Source organism: Thamnophis sirtalis, unplaced genomic scaffold (genome assembly GCF_051295495.1).
Source record: "Thamnophis sirtalis isolate CommonGarterSnake01/CBP01778 unplaced genomic scaffold, rThaSir2_p1.2 scaffold_12, whole genome shotgun sequence".
Taxonomy (NCBI): Eukaryota; Metazoa; Chordata; class Lepidosauria; order Squamata; family Natricidae; genus Thamnophis; species Thamnophis sirtalis.
Window position 1 is genome coordinate 44,224,718 of NW_028261392.1, and position 23,956 is coordinate 44,248,673.

At 35.8% G+C, this 23,956-nt stretch overlaps 2 protein-coding genes across 3 annotated transcripts in view; one reads left to right on the top strand and one right to left on the bottom strand.

Annotated features, from left to right (window-relative positions):
* ANOS1 (anosmin 1) overlaps positions 1-10,726 on the bottom strand; it is a 132,503-nt gene extending 121,777 nt beyond the window's left edge. The window contains exon 1 of one of the 2 annotated variants that reach the window (XM_014065715.2): positions 10,343-10,726. In XM_014065715.2, coding sequence (XP_013921190.1) covers positions 10,343-10,561 — 219 coding nt within the window. In that variant the 5' untranslated portion in view covers positions 10,562-10,726. The remainder of the gene's footprint in view (positions 1-10,342) is intronic. The other variant, XM_014065714.2, reaches the window with a different exon arrangement.
* Positions 1-23,956, top strand: part of WWC3 (WWC family member 3) — a 1,020,491-nt gene that overhangs the window by 235,642 nt on the left and 760,893 nt on the right. The window lies entirely within an intron of this gene.

The following is a 23,956-nucleotide window of genomic DNA, read 5'->3' on the forward strand; positions in this document are numbered from 1 at the left end:
AATCCTTCTACTTTTCTACATAGACGTGTCAATGATGAAATCTAGACTGATTGGTAAAAAAGAAAAAGAAGATTCAACGTTGTAATTAACACCTTATTTATGTATTCTCCTCTACATACTTCTATTAAGAGACTATTTTTAAGTTATCTATTTTAAATAAACAATTCTCTTCAAGCGTTGCAGAAATCTATCTATATGTTATGGTCAGATTGGGGTCAGTATAGGTAAAATGCTTGTTTACCCCTTTAAAATTTTTATGACCTGCATGCCCATCTACAAGATTTAAAAGAATATTTTAAATACAATCAAATATTATAACATAAAATACCTAAACTTTCAAATACTTGAATAACAGAGATATGGCTATAAAATGTCGAACTACTTACAGTAATGCTGTCCTATTATACATTCATGTTTTATTTGTGGGTATGTCTACCAAATTACTATAAAGCAGCAGGAAAAATTACAGCCATTCATATGATAAAAACCTCTCAAATACATTCAGGGCTACTACCACCTAGATTTATTTAAAAAGTGTATACATCAAAATAGTCCCCTCCAATTTTAAAAAAACCAATCTTCAACTACACTTATATCTTTCCAGATCATACGCTCAGAAGCACATAACATCGTCAACTATTAAATATAAAAACTTTTTTTTAGAATAATGTTCTTATATTTGTCAGCAATATCCATACATTTATCTTAGGTATATTAAAGCACATGTATAAATAAATGTGAAAATAAAACTTGAGCAAATCTAATGAAAAGATGGGGAAAGAATAACATTTAGGAGGATGCCATAAATAACATACAGTTAATAAGGATCGCTTTAAGAGTTTTTGTGCCAGCTAAGAATGTTATTTCTTTTTACAATATCTAGCCAGTAGAATTGTTAAAGTAATATTCCAAATACATTTTCTTCCCTTTTCATATAAGAAATGACAGAACAAAGATTGCAGTAGCAGAGTAGTACCAATTTAACTGCATTATTTTACAGCCCTATATTTTCACTAATAAGCACACTGCCTGTTATGAGCAAACAAAAAAAATCACTTAAAATCTTTGCTTGCTCAGATAAGCCATCTTTTATCTTCATTGATTACATACTGTATGTTTATTACGTAACCTAAACTAGTTTGATCAAGAAGAAAGCACTGTTTCTTCAATTTAAAGTAGATCTAGCAATATTGAGGTGAGTAGGATCAATGCAATCCCTGGAACACGCATACTGCAGGCTGGCCATTAACTATTTTTGCTTCGTGCACTAATTATTAATCAAAGCATTAATTATTCACTCTCTTTTCAAGTTATAAAACATATAACAGTTATTACTCTTACAACTAAAAATACAAAAGAGTAGGAAGCAGTAGTGATAAATGTCAAGGAGTGCAGAAAGAAATGGTGCCCTAATTAAATATAAAAAGTACCAAATTAATAAGGTACTTATTAATGTAGTAATTATGTAATAAGGTACAGCAATCAGCTTTAGAACTGACAGAGAAGATATTGAAATAATAGATAGTTTCAGTTTTTTAGAATTGTCTGTCAATAGTACAGGAAATAGCAACCGAAAAACATCCCACATAGAAGTATTTAGTAGAGCAATAAAGGCCTTGAAAAAATATTCAGATGCCAAGACCTGTTCATACATACAAAATTCAGAATTGTGCAGGCAATGCTTCTCCTTGAATACTTTATTGAAGTAAAAGATGGACAAGCAGGACAAAATCAATATTGACGTTTTTGAACGTTGGCATTGAAAAATACTCCTGAGACTACAGTATTGTGGATGGTCAAGGAAATAAACAAATGAATTATAGAACAATCCAGACTTCTCATTCAAGGGCTAAAATCATTTTATTTTGGATGCATTATGCCCTCTTTAAAAATCCATAATGCTGGCAAATGTGGAAGGAAAGAGAAGAGAACATCCAGCAGCAAGGAGACTGGATTAAACTGCAGCAGTGCTAACACTGCTAATTTCAAAGAGATTTCAAAGAGATTCTTGGTGAGACACAGATAAACGTAGACCAGAGATTCCCAAGGGGGAAACCACATAATGGTGGGTCCCAATCAATCAAATCTTTGGATACTTCTGAGTTGAATTCATTTTAATTTTAATAATAGCAGGTATGGGAAAGATTTATGTGGAAATCAATTCCTTAGAACTGAAATAACCATTCTAAGAGATAAGCTAAGATAGTATTTGCACAACATACCTTCATGCAGTCATAACTTGTTGTTTATCATTCTTAAATATTATGTATTTTTTCCTTTAAAATGAAGCTACATTTATTAATACTCTTTTCAACTCAAGGAAATACTTGGAATATATGGCAACACTTCTTATCCCTCCATGCTATACATAATGCACAAGAAGAAAAAAACATGGTACAGTTTAAAACATTAATATGACAAAAAGAGCATGACTGCTTGGATCTTACGTATTTTCCTAACTTCTGATCTCAGTTTGTTTTCTCGTAAATCAGTCTTCCTAAATCTTGCATTAAATCTGAATGTGAGTCAGCACACAAATAAAAAAATCAAACAAATTAGCATCACAGGAGTCACGTGATTTCCAGTTTTAATAAACTACTTATCAAAACGTAAACTCTGAGAACTCAATTGAATTCATAGTGTTCGGTGCCAAGAATTAATAAGTGAATTTATATTTAGTCAATTAGAAATTACCTTACATCTTCCTTGTGCAAATATGGATAGAAAACCAAGAGTTCTTTACAGAAATATACTTTGGATTATTTCCAGAAGCATGACATACTCCACTGACACAACTCAGCTCTGTTTTGAAAATTGTGTGTACCTAACAGCTAATCAACACTTATTAGGTACCATTTTTTCTATCCTTTTGTTATCTGCCACAGTTCACAATTTTAAAGTATAAAATAAGAATGTATAAACTATATTACATGTGTGCACAGCAGATCAAAACAGTAACAGTTATTTTCTTTACCACATTGAAAACTATAGAGTAGTCTCTCAAAACATCCAAGTGCTTATAATTGTCTTGAATTCAATTGGGATAGGGGCTGCAATCTAGTTGTCATCTTGCATAAAGACATAAGACTGAGTATCATTAAACCTATGTGGAAGGGGATAGTTTTAGTTGTAATCTTCACCTAGGCTCCAGCACAAAATATCAAAGGGCTATATATGATTTGCCTGCCAATTTCCCATACACTGGCATCTTTCTACATTCTTATCATAGTCTCAGAGTGCCACCGCCACTTGCCACCACCGCTTGCCGCTGCTCACTACCGCCATTTGCCACCGCTGCCTATTGGCAATTGCATCTGCCTCCCAGAATACTGCCAATCAACTGTTCCAGTGATCCCTGCTCCCTGGAACAGCTGATCGGCGGTATTCTGGGAGGCCAATCCAACCATTGATAGATAGTGGTGGTGAGCAGCAGCAATAGTGAGTGGCAACAGCAACAGGATAGACCTGGGTCCGGGGAGAAAAAATCCATTGTGGAGACAGCCACACCTACGGGTAGCTTCAAGAGCTTTTGGCTGAAACGATAAAGGATTTCCGGGCCTGAGCAGGGAGCTGGACTATAAGATCTTCAAGGTCCCTTCCAACTCTGTTATTCTGTTATTCTTTCCTCATTCCTTCCTCCCTCCCTCCCTTCTCCAACACTGTTGTTTTTTAAAAAGAGATTGGATAAGCAGTTGTCTGAAATGCTGTAGGGTTTACTGCCTAAGCAGGGGGATGGACTAAAAGACCTCCAAGGTCCCTTCCAACTTAGTTATTCTGCTATTCTACCTACCTACCTATCTACCTTCCCTCCCCAACAGTGATGTTTTTTAAAGAGATTGTATAAGAATTTGTCTGAAATGCTATAGGCTTTCCTGCATGAGCAGGGGCTGGACTAAAAGACCTCCAAGGTCCCTTCCAGCTCTGTTATTCTGTATAACAGCATGTTACAAGAGGCAACTGAAGATAAGACTTAAAAGATTTAGACAAAGCCATGCAAGATTTTCGTGGTCAAAACAAAACAATTTTTTGTTTTCTTTTTTTCCCTCCCAAAAGCTAGGTGAGTCTTATGGTCTAGAGTGTCTTATGCAGCAATATGTGTGTGTAGATATAGATACATAGTTATATATTATACGATGTAGTTATATATTAAATCTATATCAAGTAATATGTATAATTACTTAATGAACACTTAACTATTGAACTGAGTTTGCTGACTTTACTGAGGCTTAGAAACTGACTTTGCTGAGCATCTACTCTTGTACAAACCTTGGTGAAAACTGCTGGTTTTCCACATTTCTGACACTGAGTGTCTACAGAATTTGATAGATTATTGTTATATGAGTGCTACTTGACTAGTGCTATATGGCTACTTAATTAAAAATCAGCAAAAAAATTCAGGGTTATAGATTTGCCACTATGATTTGAGATATTCCAGTGATATAACCAGACAGTTATAGATATATCTTGGTAGCTTCAACAGGGAATAATTGTTATGGAAGACACAAATACAGTAGACCAATAAATCATTAGAAGATGCTCTTCAATATAAATAAATAAAATTTCCCTACCTTTAATATCAACTGAATATGGCAATGGCTCCATGGAGGAAAGAGTACAAAGGATTTCTAATCATAACAATTTTATTTAAATAATGATTCTCATGATAGTTACATTGAGCACATTATCCAAAATATATTTTTACTTCTTCATGATCAGCATTTTTTCAATGCATATCAGAAGAACTAATTGCAGCAGGAACCCAGGAATAGGAGAATTAGTATGCAAATGGAATATTGGGATAAAATTTAAGAAGTGTCATGGTATAGCAAAAGCATTTACTCTTTAATAGAGGAGAGAGATTTAATAGTTCCAGCTAAAAAGAACCACCAAAATGTTACCTTCAACAGTATTTAATATATCAGGTTCACCACTGCTATACGTTTAGGAAATTGTGTATGGCAAAATACCCAGTCCATCCTAATATCAAATTCTTTAGCTATCCAATGTTATAGCCAAAAAGGAATTTATTCTAAATCCAAAGACAAAGTTTTAACAATTTAATGTCAATATTATATAGGTAAAAGATTCTGGGTATGTCTGGAGGTTACATATATAAATATTTCCTACAACATGGCAAGAACACATGCAACATTAATTTAGCTTATTTTTCTCTATCTCTCCCTGCTTTAAGTTCTAAGTATCAATTACTACTCATTATTGCACAAACATATTTTACTAATGAAATCATACCCTGCTTTTCTTACTAATTAGAAAACAACATGAGGTTTAGTCTTATTTTCACTTTATAGCCAAAAACAGTTACTGTAACAAATTTTGAACTTGAAAAAACAGCCTTAATAAACAACAAAATGTGTACTGGCCTACTTTAAAAAAGATTATTCAACCTTTCTTAACATTCTTTGAGACAATCTTACTACTATTAAACTCTGAATATGCTAAATCAAAGGCTGGTGCAGATATTTCTGAATCCCTCAGGATACAGAAGGAACACACACATCTTGTATTTCTTACTGAAAAGGACAATTGCTCCTGCTATTCAGTTATTTCAAGGGCTGGTTCCTTTAAAATCTGAGACAGGTAGTGAATGATTCTGCTTGGAATCATTTACACTTTAAAGACCTTTGAAACTACTGTGAAAAAAGAGCAATTGCAAAGTCATCTTTGTTTTCAGAGCAAAAGAATGGTGTGCACACCTGCTGAACCTAATCATTTCTTGTTCATCAGAAACAGAGTCTTTATTGTGTACATCTTATCATTCTTTCCTTACTTGAACACCTTTTAAAAAGGTTAATACTTGCTACTGCTATCCATTTGCACTGAACTACTGTTGTTTCATGTTTTAAATATATTTAATAATTTAGTAATAGAATTTGTTCACAAGTTACAGTTAAAAACAGTGATGGCCAATTTACTGACAGAAAAAGAGACTAGTTGACTATTAATAGTTATTAAGTCTTAACAGAATTTCCGCCATTTTCTACCCAGCTAATTAAAATGAAATCACTATTATTTGGAAACATACATTATGTTAGCAGTTTTGTTTCAGAATGAAATGTTGCCAAGAAAGTATACACATTTCTGTAGAAAATGTAAAAACTTTCTGTAAGAATAGACTGATGTAATTTACCTTTTTTAACCAACTGTAAAACAAAGAGTTACAACCAGCTGACAGCAGTTAAAAAAACTGCCTTTCAATATAATTAATTGTAATTAATTATTTGTATATACCTGATCAATAAAATATATGCTCTCAGAAGACATTTTCTCATTTTACAATCCAGCATATTTTTGCTTATTTATCTGGATTTCGAATTTATGTATATATGCAAACTTTATTCATGAAACAAAATGTTTTCAAAGATGTTTTCTTTATCATTATCTGTATAATGATAATACCACCTGTGTCTATACAAAAATCTCTGTTTCTCAGAGAAAACCATTTCAAAACCAAAGTAGGAATTTTCAAGACTAGGAACTGTCTTGAATTACCACATAATTACCAACAAAAAAAGTCAGATGTTGTTTGAATACTCAATTGAAATTTGCTATTTTAATCATTATTCTGTGAAACCCAAGAATTACCTTCCATGTCACACCATAATCTACTTTTTCCTAAAATAAATAATAAATACATAAATAAAAATCTAAGCTACTTAAGTTAGAAATGTATCTTATCATTGTCCATATTAAACATTATATAAGGATAAATTCCAAGTAGATAAAACAATGATTTCAATTATGAGGAAAGTAGGTTGTAGCACAGTGGCATTATCAAAGAAGGTGAAACTAGGGTTTGCAATAGTTTTAATAGAGGTGTGATAGAAATTGTTTTATGTGGAATGTGTAAAGATTTGCAGGGAAAATTGTAGGTCTTATTTGATGTGTTGAAGCTTGTTAAACCAAAAAAACCCAGAAATCATACCTCAGGCTTTTAAAGTTTGACACAAAAATTACAAATCATGATTTATGGGGTATTTGGGGCTCTAGCAAATACATTAAAATTGATCTGCCATGAAAAAATGAAAAAGCATGTAATGAAGATTCTTGCTTGATATTCTTTATCCCCATTAACAATATGTACCAGATTCAAGAAAATTATACAACCTAATCATTATGATTTAGAAGCTAAAAATGTTTTTTTAAAGCTGTAGTATTGTGCCATGAGATATGTCACGTATCCCAGATATGCCAACTTTATAATACTGTAACTACAACTGTGGTCTAAAGCAGTGTTTTTCAACCTTTTTTGTGCAAAGGCACACTTTATTCATGAAAAAAATCACGAGGCACACCACCATTAGAAAATGTTAAAAAAATTTAACTCTGTGCCTATATTGACTATATATAAAGTAATTCTCTTGAATAGGAATCAAATAAACAAAAAGAAATTATTTTATAATTGTTCATATTTCTGTTTACTAACCCTAACCCTAAACGCGGGGCCGCAGCCCGCAGGGACTTAATAGAGGCATCCCTGTGTCCCGAAAGCAACTTTCAGGACACAGAGATGTCCCAAGGCAAAAACACCCGGCGGGTGTTTTTCCCACGGCACACCTTACACTATGTCACGGCACACTAGTATGCCGCGGCACAGTGGTTGAAAAACACTGGTCTAAAGGTATTACTGTAGGAATCTCAACTGAATATGGTGGTGTAAATTCAGGGCATGTATGCATAATAGGTGCTGACATCATTGATTGAACATATTACATACAATAAGCTTGGAAACATGGCTAAGCCCTCTTATTAAACAAGGAACATTTATTCTTTTTTGGATTTCAGTGTATCCTGCTAAATGAGACACTTTTCTATTGTGTCGCTTAATTCCATGAAACAATTGAAATCCCACCAGCAGAAGCAGATTCACAGATATGTACAGTATATCATATCCAGTGACATTACTGAATATATTTCTGAAAGATTTGGTTGCAGAGATTATCTAATAGATTTTGAGAAGCTGGGAAAACATCCCAATGGGATTTAGTGGGGCTTTTCAGTTGAGATGTTTAAGATGCAGAGGCAATGAATGTATAACAAACAACTGCAATTCCATTTTGTGAAGGTGGAGGTGGGGAAGATGTGATACACAGTTTAAGTAGGGTTAGGAGCATCCAGAAAATCCTAATCCTCTTTCACTTGACCAATATGATCCACAGAAATATACAAGCACTGCGCTACAGTTACTTTTGAAATTTCTACAAAACATAGTAGAAATAATATCATAAGTGAATATACAAGCATGGGCAAAATGATACACTTCAAACAAAAACAAAATGTTGAGAATGAAATCTTCATCCTTAAACTGAGATTTACAAAGAAAATTGTATTTTTCTTTGTAAAAATACAAAGAAAAATAGTTACATCTTTTTATGCTTCACATGTCACTAAACACTATGAATACATGAATGTTGAAATAGAATTATCCCAGCATGATTGTCTGGGCACACAATCATCAAACCATGTACTAGATTTTTCAAAATAACTCCAAGAACCACAAAAACTAAATGGGTCACCTCTAAAGAGCCACAGGAAAACAATAGCTTCTTGCTTTTAGGGACCACTTTAAAAAATAATATGTGTGAATAACCCAATAGTGTACAGACCTGTGCAAACTGTTACATCATAACCTATTTATGTCAATGGAATGAGACATTCTGACCTCTGATTCCTCTGACAAAAATCAAGCAAATTAGTAGTTAGTAAACTGATATCTTCCTATTCTTCTTAGAAAGACACATCTGTTGAATAAAACAACCACAAAGTTAGAAAAACTAAGATAGCAATGCTATCCCATTCCATTTTCAATATATGGAGACACATACGTGCAGAAACACACAGACATCAAACAAACATCCCACACAGCCCTTTAATGAGATGATAATAGATATAAATCACTCCAATTAACAGTAATTTTGAGACTCAAGTAATTTACAGGTCTTAAGTTGACGTCTATTAAAAATAGTGCAGAAAGCTATTCATAAAGTTTCTCTACTAATGATAAGTCAATGGATCTTTAATGTTTCTGGATCAGATACAAAATCAGTTTTTTATCACAGCTCTATTAAATAACTAATTTTCACATTCCCATATACACTGGGATTGTACAAACATTTTCAAAAATTAAGCAAATGAACAAGGAGAATAAAATGACTTTATTTCTAAAGTTATATGTTACCTGATTCCCAGCAACTTCTTTATCAACTTTATCAAAATAAGGCAACAAGCTATTTAAACTGCTAATAGGGCTTTGATGTTTATAAATCAAGTCCATATATAAAATCATGCCATTCTATTTTTATCTTAAATACTGAAAATCATGGGCACTTTATACATCACATGACATACCATATTATAAATATTAATTCCGAAAACAAAATACACTCCACTCTTTATTTGGGGAACATTATTAATTATTATAGATCTACTTTAACTAGGCAAGTTTACTTTAGGCAGATTCCAATGAAGCCAACAAGTTTTACTCTTGAGTAAAACGGCATACAGGGTGGCAAGCTTAAAACTGTCTTCAGAAATGGATACATGTTCTTTTACACATCTTCGACTTTGTCACTTTAAAATAGTTATTGCTTCATGTAAGCAATTTCCACCTCCAGGTTACACAACTGCTTAAATTTATGATATGATATGTTTTCACCTTTCAAACCGCAAACATACCTAGCCCGAGCTTCAGCGGTTACAAATGACTAAATCGCTTCGGTAACATAGCTTCTATATACTAATTAAAATCGCCACTTCCGCTATCAGCGCCGGTTGAAAAAGTAGCCAAGTCAACCAGCGGCGCGACTCCCAAAATGGGAGCAGTCATCCGATGGGACAACTCGCTTAGGGTCAAGAGATCAGCCCAATACGAACAGCTTTAAGAAGCTTATTCGATCGATTTCGCTGGGAAAAGGCAGGCTTGCGAGCTTCTTAAGAAGCTACAAAGTTCAGTGGAAAGCTCAATGGAGTACCAGCGGCTCAGAATGGGTCGACTTATGCCTTTGCGAGCCTGTTTTGCTCCCTGAGGTCCCCTCGGGAATAAATTGTGCCGAGGAGGTCTTAATTTTTAGCGAATGCATTTCAGCCCATCCGTTTCGTCTTCTGCACTCATAAATGCACCCTAAGCGGTGAAGCGCCCAATTGTGAACATCAGCCAAACAGCCGCCTAAGGCTGCGGTCCACCGCCTATGTATCTCTAAGAACAAATCCCATTGAATTCAAAGGACTTCTGTCCTACGAGACCTGGCCAAGGGAGGAAACGAGAAGTCGCTCGGGTTTCATAAAAGCGCGGCCCGACTACTGGTTTGGGTGTTTTTCTCCATACCTGGAAATGCTTGAAAAAGGCGGAGATACGTGTAATCTGCAAGCTGAGACACCTGGAGCTGCATCTGGCTCCATAAATACTGGTGGCGAAGAATTCATCCTGCTGGCGAGCCGCCGCTGCCGTTTCTCCAGCCCAAGCAGCGCAGCTGGGCAGGGAGCCCCAGGAAGCGGTAATCCAAAGGAGAAGAGTCAAAGGAACGCCGGGCTCTTTAAACCCCATGGCTTTGTGCTCAGCCGGGTGCGGGAGAAGAAAACAACCCCGACAGCTCTAAACACTCCGCACCGCGTGCAATTGCATCGTTTCACCTCGCCAAGTGAAGGGGAGGCGGCGGCGGCGGCGAAGCCTCAGCGCAGTGAAAACTCAGCACCGAAAAAAAGTTCAATCATTCAACTCTCTTCAACACCCACCCCCCCGGGTAGTATTCAGCTCGCAGCCTTCCCCTCACTACTCCCAGGAGGACAAGGGGGTGGGGAAAGGGTGGCAGGAGACTGCCCGATTGGCTGCGGAAGACAGGGCGGTTAGGAGGGGCGGTTAGGAGGGGCGGAGTGTCTGACCGCAAGGAGGTCGCGCGAGCGGAGAGGCGGGGTGGGGTGGAGTGGGGAGTCTGAGGTGGCGAGTCGCTTTGGGGTTCGCAACTTTCCCTCCCGCGTGCGCGCCGCGCTGTGGCCGGGAGTTGCTGGGGAGCACCTTTTGTACCCCGCACGCGACACCTGCCTTGGTTCCCTCCCTCGAGAAAAAGAATCTAGCAAACGTCCACATTGGGACCGGGGTTACATAAACTTCATTTCACCTCTCCACGCCTTTTAAGAGTCACACAGGCTATTGTTGGGGATGCGATTTGGTCAAAGTTCGGGGCACCGAAAGCAAGTTCGGTATGCAGGTTGCTTACTTTTAAAATCCTCAACCCGAGTACGAGGCGCACTCCTTCCTTCTTGGTCTTAGATCTTCTCCACGGACACACGCAATCACGAGCACAGACTGCTCTTAGTTTGATCATAGTGCAATAAACCCACATACACAAGAAACTTGGCTGGAGCGGTAGCTCGTCGCTCCACACATGCAATTTCCAAGATGCCCGGTTGGAAAAATAACTTTGAATTGCCGCCGTCAATCAGATTGGCCATTGGGAAATAAACTTGTACACCTATGCCTGGTGTAAAATTTTTGCCAGTGAGGCAGTTACCTAAATGGACACATCAAATCAAGCCATGAAGCACCGATTGTTCTTTGAAAATCACTGATGCATAGAACATATTAGTACTGAGGCATGGAATCGAAAAAATGTTAAACTTGTCAATTTTTTTATCTTTGGCACTGAAGCCCTCAGGCACAAATACCTATGTAGATTTCATTTTTTCATTCATTAAAATGAGTACTCAAATGACTTTAATCACAAGATTTAAAGAGATGAGATAATGTTATAGAACTGGATTTTAATGTTTAAGCATATGGCAAGATGTGTAATGATAAATATTTCATATAAAATTAGCATAGGAATTTTTGTATACAAAATTAGCTGAAGTGCAGGTAAATATTTCATATAGTGACAAATGGAATAATTACCAACTTCATTTCCAAGCACTGTGCAGCCTCAGTTGGAAAGCAGGGCAGATTTTAATCTTTCCCTCTGCCCAAAATGCAAAGATGCAACATTTTGGTAATATCAGTAGGTATCTTCTCTGTAATCCAAAAATAATCCCTAAATTCTCAAAAGTTTTCCCATCCAGGCATAAACCATCCTAACATAAAAATGATCTTAAATCATTCAAATATTGTGTTACTTTCTTTCAATTTCTTTGCATCAGACATTGAAGTAAAAAAAAGAAAGAAACCTTAAAATACAATAGAAACTGTAGGAGAGAGAGTCAAGCAAGAAGTCAAGTGGGGAATTAGTCTAGAATTGTTATGCAAGCATAAAAGGTGATACCCCTCCTTGAATGCAGTTGAACCTTGTCTAGTCTGGTCCAGGTGCAGACCACTGATCTGGGGAGATTCCTGTGAAATAGGCATGAACAATAAAATAGCTATCTTCTTCACTTGTGGATCTGGTTGTTCACACCAAACAGAAACACATAACATGTTAAACTATTAATACAAATCCTGAGGAGGCCAAAATCCTAGCCTGGGAGAGATTTGCATCTATGAAAACTGCCACTGTGTGCTAAAGCAAAGAAGCTTTTAAAAATGGACATATTTTAAGAAGAGAATATGACATATTTTAAGAAGAGAATATGACCAGATACCAGATATACATTCATATAAAATAAACGTACAGGTTGCCTCTGCTTTATAAAATCTTGTTTTGATTCATTTCGTCCAAATTTACTCTGCTATGGACCTTTACAATCTTATTCAGTATTTATACATATAATTATGAGTGCAGTCTAACAGCCTGCAGTAAGTGATGCAATTTAATGAGATATCTCTAAACAGTCATGTATAAAACACTGGGCTGTACTTTTTAGATTTTCTATAAAATGAGCGTTTCTTTAATTTGCTGAAGCTTTATGTTAGTCAAAAGCAATCTGAGTACCAATGTAATTATATTTATATCAGTATGTGATAAAAGATAATTTGGAGAACTACCTATTAATTAACAACTAGCCAGTTTGGTCTAGTGTAGGGGTATCAAATTCAAGGACGGGGGCCAGATCGGGCCTGCGGGGTGCTTAGATCTGGTCCGTAGGGCTGTTCTGGAAACAGCAAAGCATCATCCCATGGTGCCACTGCCAGGGAAAACGGAAGTTTTGGAAGTTTGGAAGTTTATTGGTATTTGTATGCCGCCCACTCCCTAGGGACTCAGGGCGGCTTACAGACAAAACAAGGGAATATATAGAAATTAAAATAGAAAGACAGTGGTTTAAAATTACATAACATACATACTACTTAAAGTGGGGCTGGATGATAATCACAGCCCCAGGCCTGCCGGAACAGCCAGGTCTTAGTAGCTTTACGGAAGGCTGGAAGAGTAGTGAGGGTCCGGATCTCTACGGGGAGATCATTCCATAGGGCCGGGGCAGCAACAGAGAAGGCCCTCCCCCGGGGGGTCACCAGCCAACATTGACCGGCCGATGGCACCCGGAGGAGGCCCAATCTGTGTGATCTTATTGGTCTTTGGGAGGTAAATGGCAGCAGGCGGTCTCTCAGGTAGAGAGGTGGAGCTCAGGAGGGCTGCAGGCAGAAGGTTGCAGGAGGCTATTGCAGATGAAAATGGAGTTTGGGAGTCCATTTTTACTGGCAGAGTGCTCGGACCACCACAGGTGTCCCTGACACTAATGACGGGCTAGCCATGCCACCCTGGCCCCCAAGTTCAAACACAACCCTGATGCAGCTCTCAATGAAATCAAATTTGACACCCTTGGTTTAGTGATTAAGGCACCAGGCTAGAAAATGGGAGACTGAGTTATAGTCCCGCCTTAGGCATGAAAGCTGACTGTGTGACTTCGGCCTAGTCACTATTCTTAGCCCAACCCGCAGATGAGGAAAATAGAAGGAAGGAGGAGGATTAGATATGTTTGCTGCCTTTATTTACTTACAAAAATGTGGGATAAAAATAAATAAATATATATTTTAATGCTCCAAACATTTCTAGAATACCTGCAGGATACTACATTACAGTAATCTTGCAAATTCATTTTCTGGATATTTTATGAGGAGGTGATACAGCAGCTTTAATCAGATCTATCCTTTGTAATCTTATTGTGTTCTGGCTTACTTGAACAACATAAATCTTCTACCCCAGAAGACTTTGAAAAAGAAATATCAAGAAATATAGTTTAGCAATCTAGCCCTAAATATATTTACCACTTTCAAGCTGAACATTAGTAGTGAAACTCATAGAAAATTTCAATTTGTTGTTTATAACAGGCTCCCTCAGGTAAACATTACAGCATTTATCTTGAGCTGAGGAAAAAGAAGTGGCTGCTATCACTTCATACTATCTGAAACTTTGGGTTGAATCAGTAGAACTGAATAGGTCTTATTGTATCTACAGCCATCAGTGTGCCTCTAAAACCTTTCTTTACTACAGTATCTGAAATTATTTTTATTAAGTAACTATCAGCATGTTATCTTTAGTTACAAAATTTTTCTGGACATCACATGAATCCCACATTAAATACAATTAATTTTTTATTTTATTTTATTTTATTATTGGTTGCATATTATTCTCTGGAAGAGTACTTTCTGCCTGGAGAGAAGGAAAAAGTAAGAGTCATAAAGAATATTTCCCAGAACTATACAAGTAGCAATAATAAATGGATGTTAAGCTCCTACCATTTCCACTAGTTATAATATCAATGAATAAAAAGGAGTCATAAAAGTCACTTAGAAATAATAATGAAATTTTAACTGTTAACAATTTTAAATGCTACCCTTTAATTCATTTTCTGATTGAGGGACTAAATAAGAGATTACAGTGTTTTTATTATTATATTTTAACTACATGATTCATATTCTTATCATCTTTCAACTGGACTGCTACAATGTTGTTTATATAGTGCTGTTTTTAAGACCAGTTAAAAAATACAGTTGTCCACAATGTGAAAGCTCATTTCCTCATGAATTGGATTCATCAGTTATTTTACTGATGTTTTGTGGCCACTGCATTGGAAGCCAATTTGAAATGCAGGTTTAATGCATAAAGATATCAATCAATAGCTTACCATTGTCAATATTACCTTTAATTATATGGGAATTGTATGAATTTGTATTTAGTAGTTTGTCAAACATGTACAAGATAGCAGGTATAAATATAAACATGGATATAAATGAAAGAAATGAATATAAATAGATGGGGACAGTAGGACAGGAATGTTAAGCATGCTGGTGTGCTTATGCATGCTCCCTTTACGGACCTCTTATGAATGGGGTAAGGTCCATGGTAGAAATTTTAAGGTTGAAGTTGTGAGGGTTAGAGGATGTAACAATGGAGTCAGGTATCAGGCGTTGACCATTCGTTGCTGAAATCATATTTTATGCAATCGAGTTTGGAATGGTTTACCTTGAGTTTGTATCGATTGTTTGCCCGTGTATTATTGAAGTTGAAGCTGAAGAAGTTGTTGACAGGTAAGAAGTTGTAGCAGACAATTATGTGTACTGTGCTTAGATCATACTACAGGGTTAGGGTTCCAGATTGTCCAAGCCCAAAATTTCAAGTCTGGTGGCATAGGGAATTCTATTGTAAGTAGAGGAGTGGAATACCTCTGGACACACTCAATCGTATTAATGTCCAATGTACAGTGTGGATTCCAGGCAGATGAGCTGTATTCGAGAATTGGTCTGGCAAAGGTTTTGCATGCCCTAGTTAGTAATACAATGTTACCTGAGAAGAAGCTTTGCAAAGTTAGGTTAATGCCTTTTTGACAATGCTGTTACAGTGGCTTAGATCATTTGAGATGAGTCCTCCTAGGTCCTTGACAGAGTGTGAGTCATCTACGAGATCATTTCCATCCAACTTGTATTTGGTGTTCTGATTTTTTTTTACCAATGTGTAGGACAGAGCATTTATTAGTCGAGATTCAGAGTTGCCAATTGTCATTCAGACACAGAGTCAAGTTTGCTTTGTTAGGGTAGTGGTATTGTCAGTGGTGTTGAATAATTTTACGTCATCAATGAAGAGGACGCAGCTGCTTTTAATATGATCGCACAGGTCGTTAATGTAAAACAGAAAGAGTGTAGGTCCTAGAACGCTGCCTTGGGGAACACTGCTAGTAACTGGTGCTGGATTTGATAGGGCACTCTTTATTTTGACTACTTGTTGCCTGTTTGATAGGAATGCGGCTATCCATTTGTGTAGGGATCCAGAAATGCCTTAAGGACTTAGTTTTTAATATATGCACATCTGTGGAATTTCACAGCTTTTCTTTTTCTTCTTGAATATTCTATAGAAGAAATATTCTTGGCCAATTTCACCATTTTTTTTGTTTTCTTTTTTTTCTTAAAGAGTAAAGAGAAATGTATAAAATAGTGTATGGAAATGGTTTAAACAAGGATGGCTTGCAACAGGGATGAAGATGTATGTTGAATGATATTGGCATAATTTTACCCATGTTTCTTTTTCTTTTTCATATCTCATGCTTTTAATTTCTTTTACATACTACAGATAGTCCTCAATTTACAGCCACAATTGATCCTAAAATTTCCATCACTAAACAAGATAGTTGTTAAGTGGCTTTGTCCCAGTTTCTGACCTTTCTTGCCACATTTGCTAGGGAATCATTTCAGTTAAGTTAGTAACATAGTTGTTAATAGAATCTGGCTTCTCCTTTGATTTTGCAGAAGCCTCATAATACAAGATTTTCATGGAATTTCAAGAGATAACTAATCCATATTTACTTTTACACTTTGCAAGGCAAAGTCTTAGGTTTCATCCTGATTGCTGATTTTCAGTTTAAGTATTTTATTGCTTAACAGGAAAAGACAAAATATTGTTTGTATTGACATATGAACTGACCCATATATTAGGAAGAAGGATTTTTTTTTACAACATCATACAGCAGTTTCTTTCTCAACTTTAATCCCTGATTTGTTCTAACATTCTTACCAATTATAATTAGTATGACAGACCTTATATTTTATAGATTTCTCTGAACATATTCTACCAGGCTGAAATTCCCTAAATTTCAGCTGTCATACTTCTCACTTCTAAACTACTAATATTGCTATAAAATTTACAAAATCCTGTGAATAGAATCTCTATACAATCAATTATGTGAAAGGATGTTTTTTAAATTATTGATGTATTCACACAACACACTAAACCATAGCCATTGTACTTATATGACTGTAGAGATTGCAGTTTAAATCTAGACTTGGGGAACAAATAATGTTATTTTCCTCTTCCTTTTCCCAAATTCTGTTGCTTCGTCATATGTCACTGTTAGATTCCTAGGATAAGCATCATCAATATAAAACAATATAAATCAGCCACAGAATTGTCATTTTCTGTATTCATATTTAAAGAAATTTAGAAATTAATTACAGGACACCAGATTTTTTAAATTATTTCTTGAACTTCCTTTTTCCACTCTCAAGAATCTAAATCAGAACATATGTTTTAAAATAATAATCTATCCACTAACCAGCAACAACAAAAAATAGATAGCAAGATTTTTTAAAAGATAATTAAAAGTTACTTAAAATCACAGTAGCAAAGAGATAGTATATATAAAAAAGCTTTCCAGAATACAATTGAATGTATTCAGAAATAATCACACATAAATACAGTCTGAGAGTGTAATCTTAGTTTGCTTAATTATAAGTTAAGTCCAACAGTGCATCTAAAAAAAAAAGAATTTGTATCTGAGAAATATCCACCAAATGTACTGGGTATAATCTCTATACTGGTAGCATGGATTTTTTTCTAAATGTCTCTAAACCAAACAATATTGTCTTTCAGTTCATTCAGTGTTTAAAAGAGAAATGCATCTTATAAGCAAGGAATTGCCACTGAAAGAATCTGATTTATACAACAATTTAATGGTGTTATTCCATTGCGTTAAAATGGAGATGGAGATTCATGGGCAGTTCCTAGCTATTGGTTTATAGTAATATTTTTTCCTCTTTCCAAATCATAGTTCAAAATTATACAGATATTACTTTTAGTATAGCCTGTAGGAAGTTATCACCCAGCCCTCTCCCAGAAAAATGAAATATCCTAGGAAATATTGAAAGGGCAGAATATTTCTCTGGATGAGAAAAGAAAGAAACATGTTTTAAAAGACAGAATAGCTGCCTGCAGCTTCCTGCCCATCCCCCTTTGTTAATGAGCCATTAAAGCCTGAGCTAGTCCACTTTAAATAATAAAAAGAGTTCTCCCCTTCAGCTCCAGAGTGATGGGATTAAGGCATAGCCCAATACGCCACATGGCATCTGAGAACTCAACCAAACCTGGATTCAAAACGCAGCCTAGAGAGTTGCCCCTGCATGGGCCATGGGAGTCTGACAACCAATCAGAATACAAGCTCAAGATCAAAGGCCAGAGAGGGCATAAAACCAGGGACTCAGCTTCTCTTCCTTCCTTGCTTTCCCTTCTCTTCTTCTCCACCAACATTGAAGCATGTGATCACCTTTTCTGTTCAGGACTCAAGCCATGTGGTCCTGTCCACCATAAACCATCTTTCCAAGCAGCCTCCATGTTTCCAGTGTCTTTTTCCCCACTAGGAGCTGAACCCAGAAGGACATTTCTTTCATCAAACCAATACAAGAAAAACTACCAAATTTATCAAACTTGAGTATTTAAAATATGAAATTTACTTCTATAAATAATATTCCATTTTTTCAAAATTTTAAAAAGAATGTTTGAAAGCATTTCCAACATTGTTCAGCAATACTTTTATACTGCTATCTAATATAACAGTTCTATTGCTATAGATTGATTGTATAATAAAAAACCCAAAATAATAACATCTACAGATCACAAAATTAAAAAGTTAGAAGGCTTCTTTATTTAGAACTTCATAGGGATCCAGGGTTTTTTTCATAAAGTTCATTCTTGACAAGACTGTTTGAATTCTTAAAGTAAGAATTTCATTTGCCAGACAAAAACTGTCCGTTTAACATCAGTTAAACTCAATTTCCACCTAAAATACTGCTTTCTGAGGAGAAACACCTAACCATTAACATATGTACATGGGCACAATTTTTATAGATATCCAGTACAGTTCTATTTAAATATGAATATGAGGCTACAAAACTTGAGAACACCAATATTCCAACTGGTACTCAAGTATTCATACATTCCCTGTATATGAATTCTATGGAATTCCAGTAAAAATTCCTTGAAGAGCCTTATGGGAGAAATAATATTTATTTTTGGTGACAGTTTGAACATGAATTTATTATCATACTTTCATGTATCACATTAAAATAAAACATGGATTGTTTCATGTTGGTTTAATTTATTGCATGAAGTTATAATGGTTCATCAAGACTTACCCTCTATATAATATTGTATGAACTCAGTCATAAGACTGAATTTCATTTGGCACATCCGAATAATTCTAAAATATTCCTGAGTAATCATAATCAATAATCATATTGATTTCAGATGGCAACTTTGTTATCCATGGTTTGAAATAATGGTTTCATTATTTAGAACAATGACTGTGTTTATAGCTCTAGACTTTATCTTGTTATAATTTATTACTTAAGCAAAGAAGCTGAGAACTACAGTGTTGGATACTGTAATCCATTTACTCTGTAAGACAGGTAACTAGGAAAATTAATTATTGGCTGCAATCAAGAAATTCCTGTCAAAATGCAATCATGTTACTAGTCCATGGCACATATTAAATATGCACGCGCACACACGTGTGTGTGTGTATATGTGTGTGTGTGTGTGTACTTACATACATACTGTATACATACACCCACCCATACATTCAGTCCTGTCTAACTGTGGATGCTGTGAGGTTTTCCTGGGAAAGGTTTTTTTAGACATGATTTGCCATTGCCTCCTTCCTAGGGCTGAGTGAAACTCACGGTCTTCTGATTTATGTTCTGATGCTTTAACCACTATACCAAACTGGCTCTCAAATATGTGAATATAAGTATATATTCATACTCATATTATAGAAGATAGATCTGGAATCTATATAAATATAAGGTAAAGTTTGCAGTTCTTAAAGGAAAATATTTGAATTCCTTTTCTGTAGGAATATGTTTTGAAGCCACAGTTAATTAATTTACATATCTGAAGCAAACAATATGATGTTTTTAAACCAATCCAACTATTTAGCAGGTCCTATCCATGATTTAGATTTGATTAATAATTCATGTTATCTCTTTTTAAATAGGTAACATTTATTCGGAAAAGCACTGCTTCAATTAAGAATTTTTTTTTAGATACTGTTGCTCTTAATATTTTGCTAAGGATAGTTGTTACTGTTATCCTGGGTAAAAATAAGTGTTCCTAAGGGTTAAGTAGGATAATGCAAAATATGAAACCCAGTGTTCTATACAACAATTCATGTTTGAATTTGCCAGAATATATTTGCCTTTTTAGCAAAAAAATATGTGAAGTTGTTTTTACAGAAAACAGTGCCACATGCTGGCAAAGTAAGAAAAATGAAAATGCACAAACTATTATTCAAAGTTATTAATTGTACTCTAGTAAATCATACTTTAACCAGAATATTTATAATAAATGTCATGTCTAAATCCATAGCCATAATGTTTTACTTGAAATTTAAGGAACCCACAATTCTTTGTAACTTTTACAACATAAGAGAGGAAAAACAGCCCTTGAGGCATAGTTCATATGGGCCAGTGCTGGGTTCCTACCAATTCAGAACAATTCGGCTGAACTGGTAGTGATTTGACAGCCTGGATAACTGGAACTGGCAGCGACCCAGGCTTCCCACATCCCCAAACCGGTTCTCCAGGCAGCACCATAGGCAGCGACATCTTGTTTTTTCTTCTGCACATGCGCAGAACAATCAAGCACACGCGCCCACAGCGCACCCACAAGTGAACCAGCAGTAGTGCCTGCCGGAACCCACCCCTGATGTGTGCTATATGTTTAATAAAAACAGGGGAAGTCATAATTAAAGTAAGATTGGTTATACAATTTTGGTTACATCAAAAATGGAAGTGATCAAATACTTAGAATAAGGATTTTATGTAATCTTAAATGAGAAGAAATAATTGTAGCAGATATATTGTCTTTCCATTTTGCATAACAGCTGGACCTTCCAAAGTTATAACTATTTATTATAAAGTATAGTTCTTTATGGTCCAAATTGCATATAAAGAAAATATGTTTTCTATTCTGCTTTTTTGCCTCCTTTTTCTCTGACTTTTTGCATTCTTATATTCATATACATCTGGACTTTACCTTAAAATAAGCTATATTTTTTTAAAAATGAGGAAAGGACTAGAGAAAATTGATTAATTGTTATAATTTATGTATTTCATAAAGGTTTCATGGTTTTACTGCTTAATAAAATTGAGTTGGCTTACATCATTTGGAAATGTAAAAGAATGCATGCAATATAAATGGAAATCAGGCACAGTTTCAATCACACCATCACACCTTCCATCTTGACTCTGTTGACCACACCATAAAAACATCCCTTTAAAAATACAAGCAATTAGACTGTATTGAAATTTAAAGGCAGAGGACAGTAATATTACTGTGTTTTGTACTCCCCAATGGGACCCAGACAAGAAACAGTATGCTGAGATGCAAGGAAAGAAATATCATCCTGAGGATGATAGGCTACCCTGACACCCATCATGAGAAACTCTTGTAATTCCTCTTCTCTTAGGCATGTCTGTAGTTTTGTATAGAATAGAATAGAATTACACATTCTAATTCTTTTTACAATTAATGGTTATCATAGCTAGAAAGGGAGGGTAGAATTCGGGGCACTTCTCAAAACCTTATTTTTATCCTCTTTTTATATAACAGTGAATTAGGTTCCCTCTCCTATTAATTTTTACATAGGACAATTATTCATTTCAAGTCTGTTAAAAGGCAAAAAATCATAAGCAGCAAGAGAAGGACTTTGTTACCATCAATTAAGCAACTTCCCATCAACATGCAACAGGTAGGCAGGTCAGTTAGTCACAGACTTTCTTGCTATGTAATTTGAAAAATTGTATTAGAATATGCACATTTTGTGTAAATCTACATCTTTGTTTGTCTTACTGGTCCTCTTGTATCATTTCTGTGAGCTATGACTAATTATCAGTCTGCTTGCTTCTGTCAACTTCCCTAAATACTATTAGATTGTACCACTAGGTGTGAAGTATATACAGGGTGTTGTTTGACATTGCCAGAAATTGCAGAAAATTGTGGCACAGTAATCAGTCTGAAAAGCTATACATGCCACCATTTGTCAACCTCTGTTTTAAGGACAGGGACACAAGAATATTTTTCCATTATACCTATTACTATAAAACCTATTAATTTATCAGAGAATTTGGGGAAAAGCTTTAGAATAAAAAGCTGGTGCCTTGGTATTAATTTGTAAACTGGAAAAAAATCAGAATCTTAAACTATTTTCAGATTCGAAATAATTCTGACTTTACATCAAACTGCAGTAGACCCTGTTAATGCAGTTATAAGCCAAGTAGTGCTTTTGTTTATTTGTTTGTAGGATAATCCAAATGCTAATATTTTATTTTCTAAATTACACTATTTTGTGCAGTAACAAATTAGGGAAAGACCCATGTAAAAGAGAGGAACATTAAAGTGCATGAATTTATAACTTACAGCATATTGAAAAGTAGACTGCCTGAATAGGAAAATATAGTTCTGTAGGCACACCTGCCCACAAAGACAAACACAGCTGTTCGTGATAATTTAGACAAGCTTTCTAATGGCTTATAAATATGTTTGTTTTTCAGAAGTGTTGCCATAAAAATGGCATCTTTTCAGTAAATGCTTTGTTCCCTCCTGGTTGTTTTTTCTAGCTTAGACATTTGTAGTTATGTTCCTCGCCATTATAAAAATTGTGACAAGGCTAGGTTTAAAATGATTCATTTATATTATAAATGTGAACAATAGCAAAAGGGTAGGTTAAATTAAAGGTAGAAGACTAGGGGTATAATATCTATAGTATTTTTATCTTACATATCTAATTTGGGTTGAAGATTGAAAATACTGTCAAGAATAATAGAGTTGGAATGAACTCTGGAGATCTTCTAGTTCAACCCCCTGCTTGAGTAGGTGACCCTATACTCTTGCAGATAAAGGTTGTCCAAGTCTCTTTTTGAAAGCCTCCAATGATGGAGCACCCACAACTTCTGAAGGCAAGGGGTTCCACTGATTAATTGTTCTCACTATCAGGAAATTTCTCCTTATTTCTAGGTTGCTTCTCTCCTTGGTTAGGTTCCATCCATTGTTTCTCATCTTGTCTTTTGGTGCTTTGGAAAATAGTTTGACTCCTTCACCTTTGTAGAAGCCATTCAAATATTGGAACCCTGCTATCTATGAAGAGCATCCAGCGACTTCAGCTAGTCCAGAACGCAGCCGCGCGAGTGATTGTGGGTGCACCTCGGTTCACCCACATAACACCTATCCTCCGCGAGCTGCGCTGGCTACCTGTTTATCTCCGGGTGCGCTTCAAGGTGCTACTTGTCACTCATAAAGCCCTTCATGGTAGTGGGTCTGCGTACTTGAGAGACCGCCTCCTGCCAATTACCTCCCTGCAACCAATTAGATCACATAGATTAGGCCTCCTCCGAGTTCCATCTGCCAGTCAGTGCCGACTGGCAACTACAAGGAGGAGAGCCTTCTCAGTAGTAGCTCCAACCCTTTGGAACGATCTCCCCGTGGAGATTCGTACCCTCACCACCGTCCAGGCCTTCCGCATAGCCCTCAAGACCTGGCTAGCCCGTCAGGCCTGGGGACAAAGATAATTGCCCCCACCCGAATGATGAATGAATGTTGCTTATTATTTTACTTTTATGTATTGTGTGTGTTTATTGTTTGTATACCCCCTCCCCTCATTTTATGTAAGCCGCCCTGAGTCCCCTCAGGGAAAAGGGCGGCCTATAAGTATTAATAAATACTCTAAATACTCTAAAAATCTAGTCCTTTTCACTAGACTAGACATATCCAATTTCTGCAATTGTTCTTCATATCTTTCATCCTCCAGCCCCATA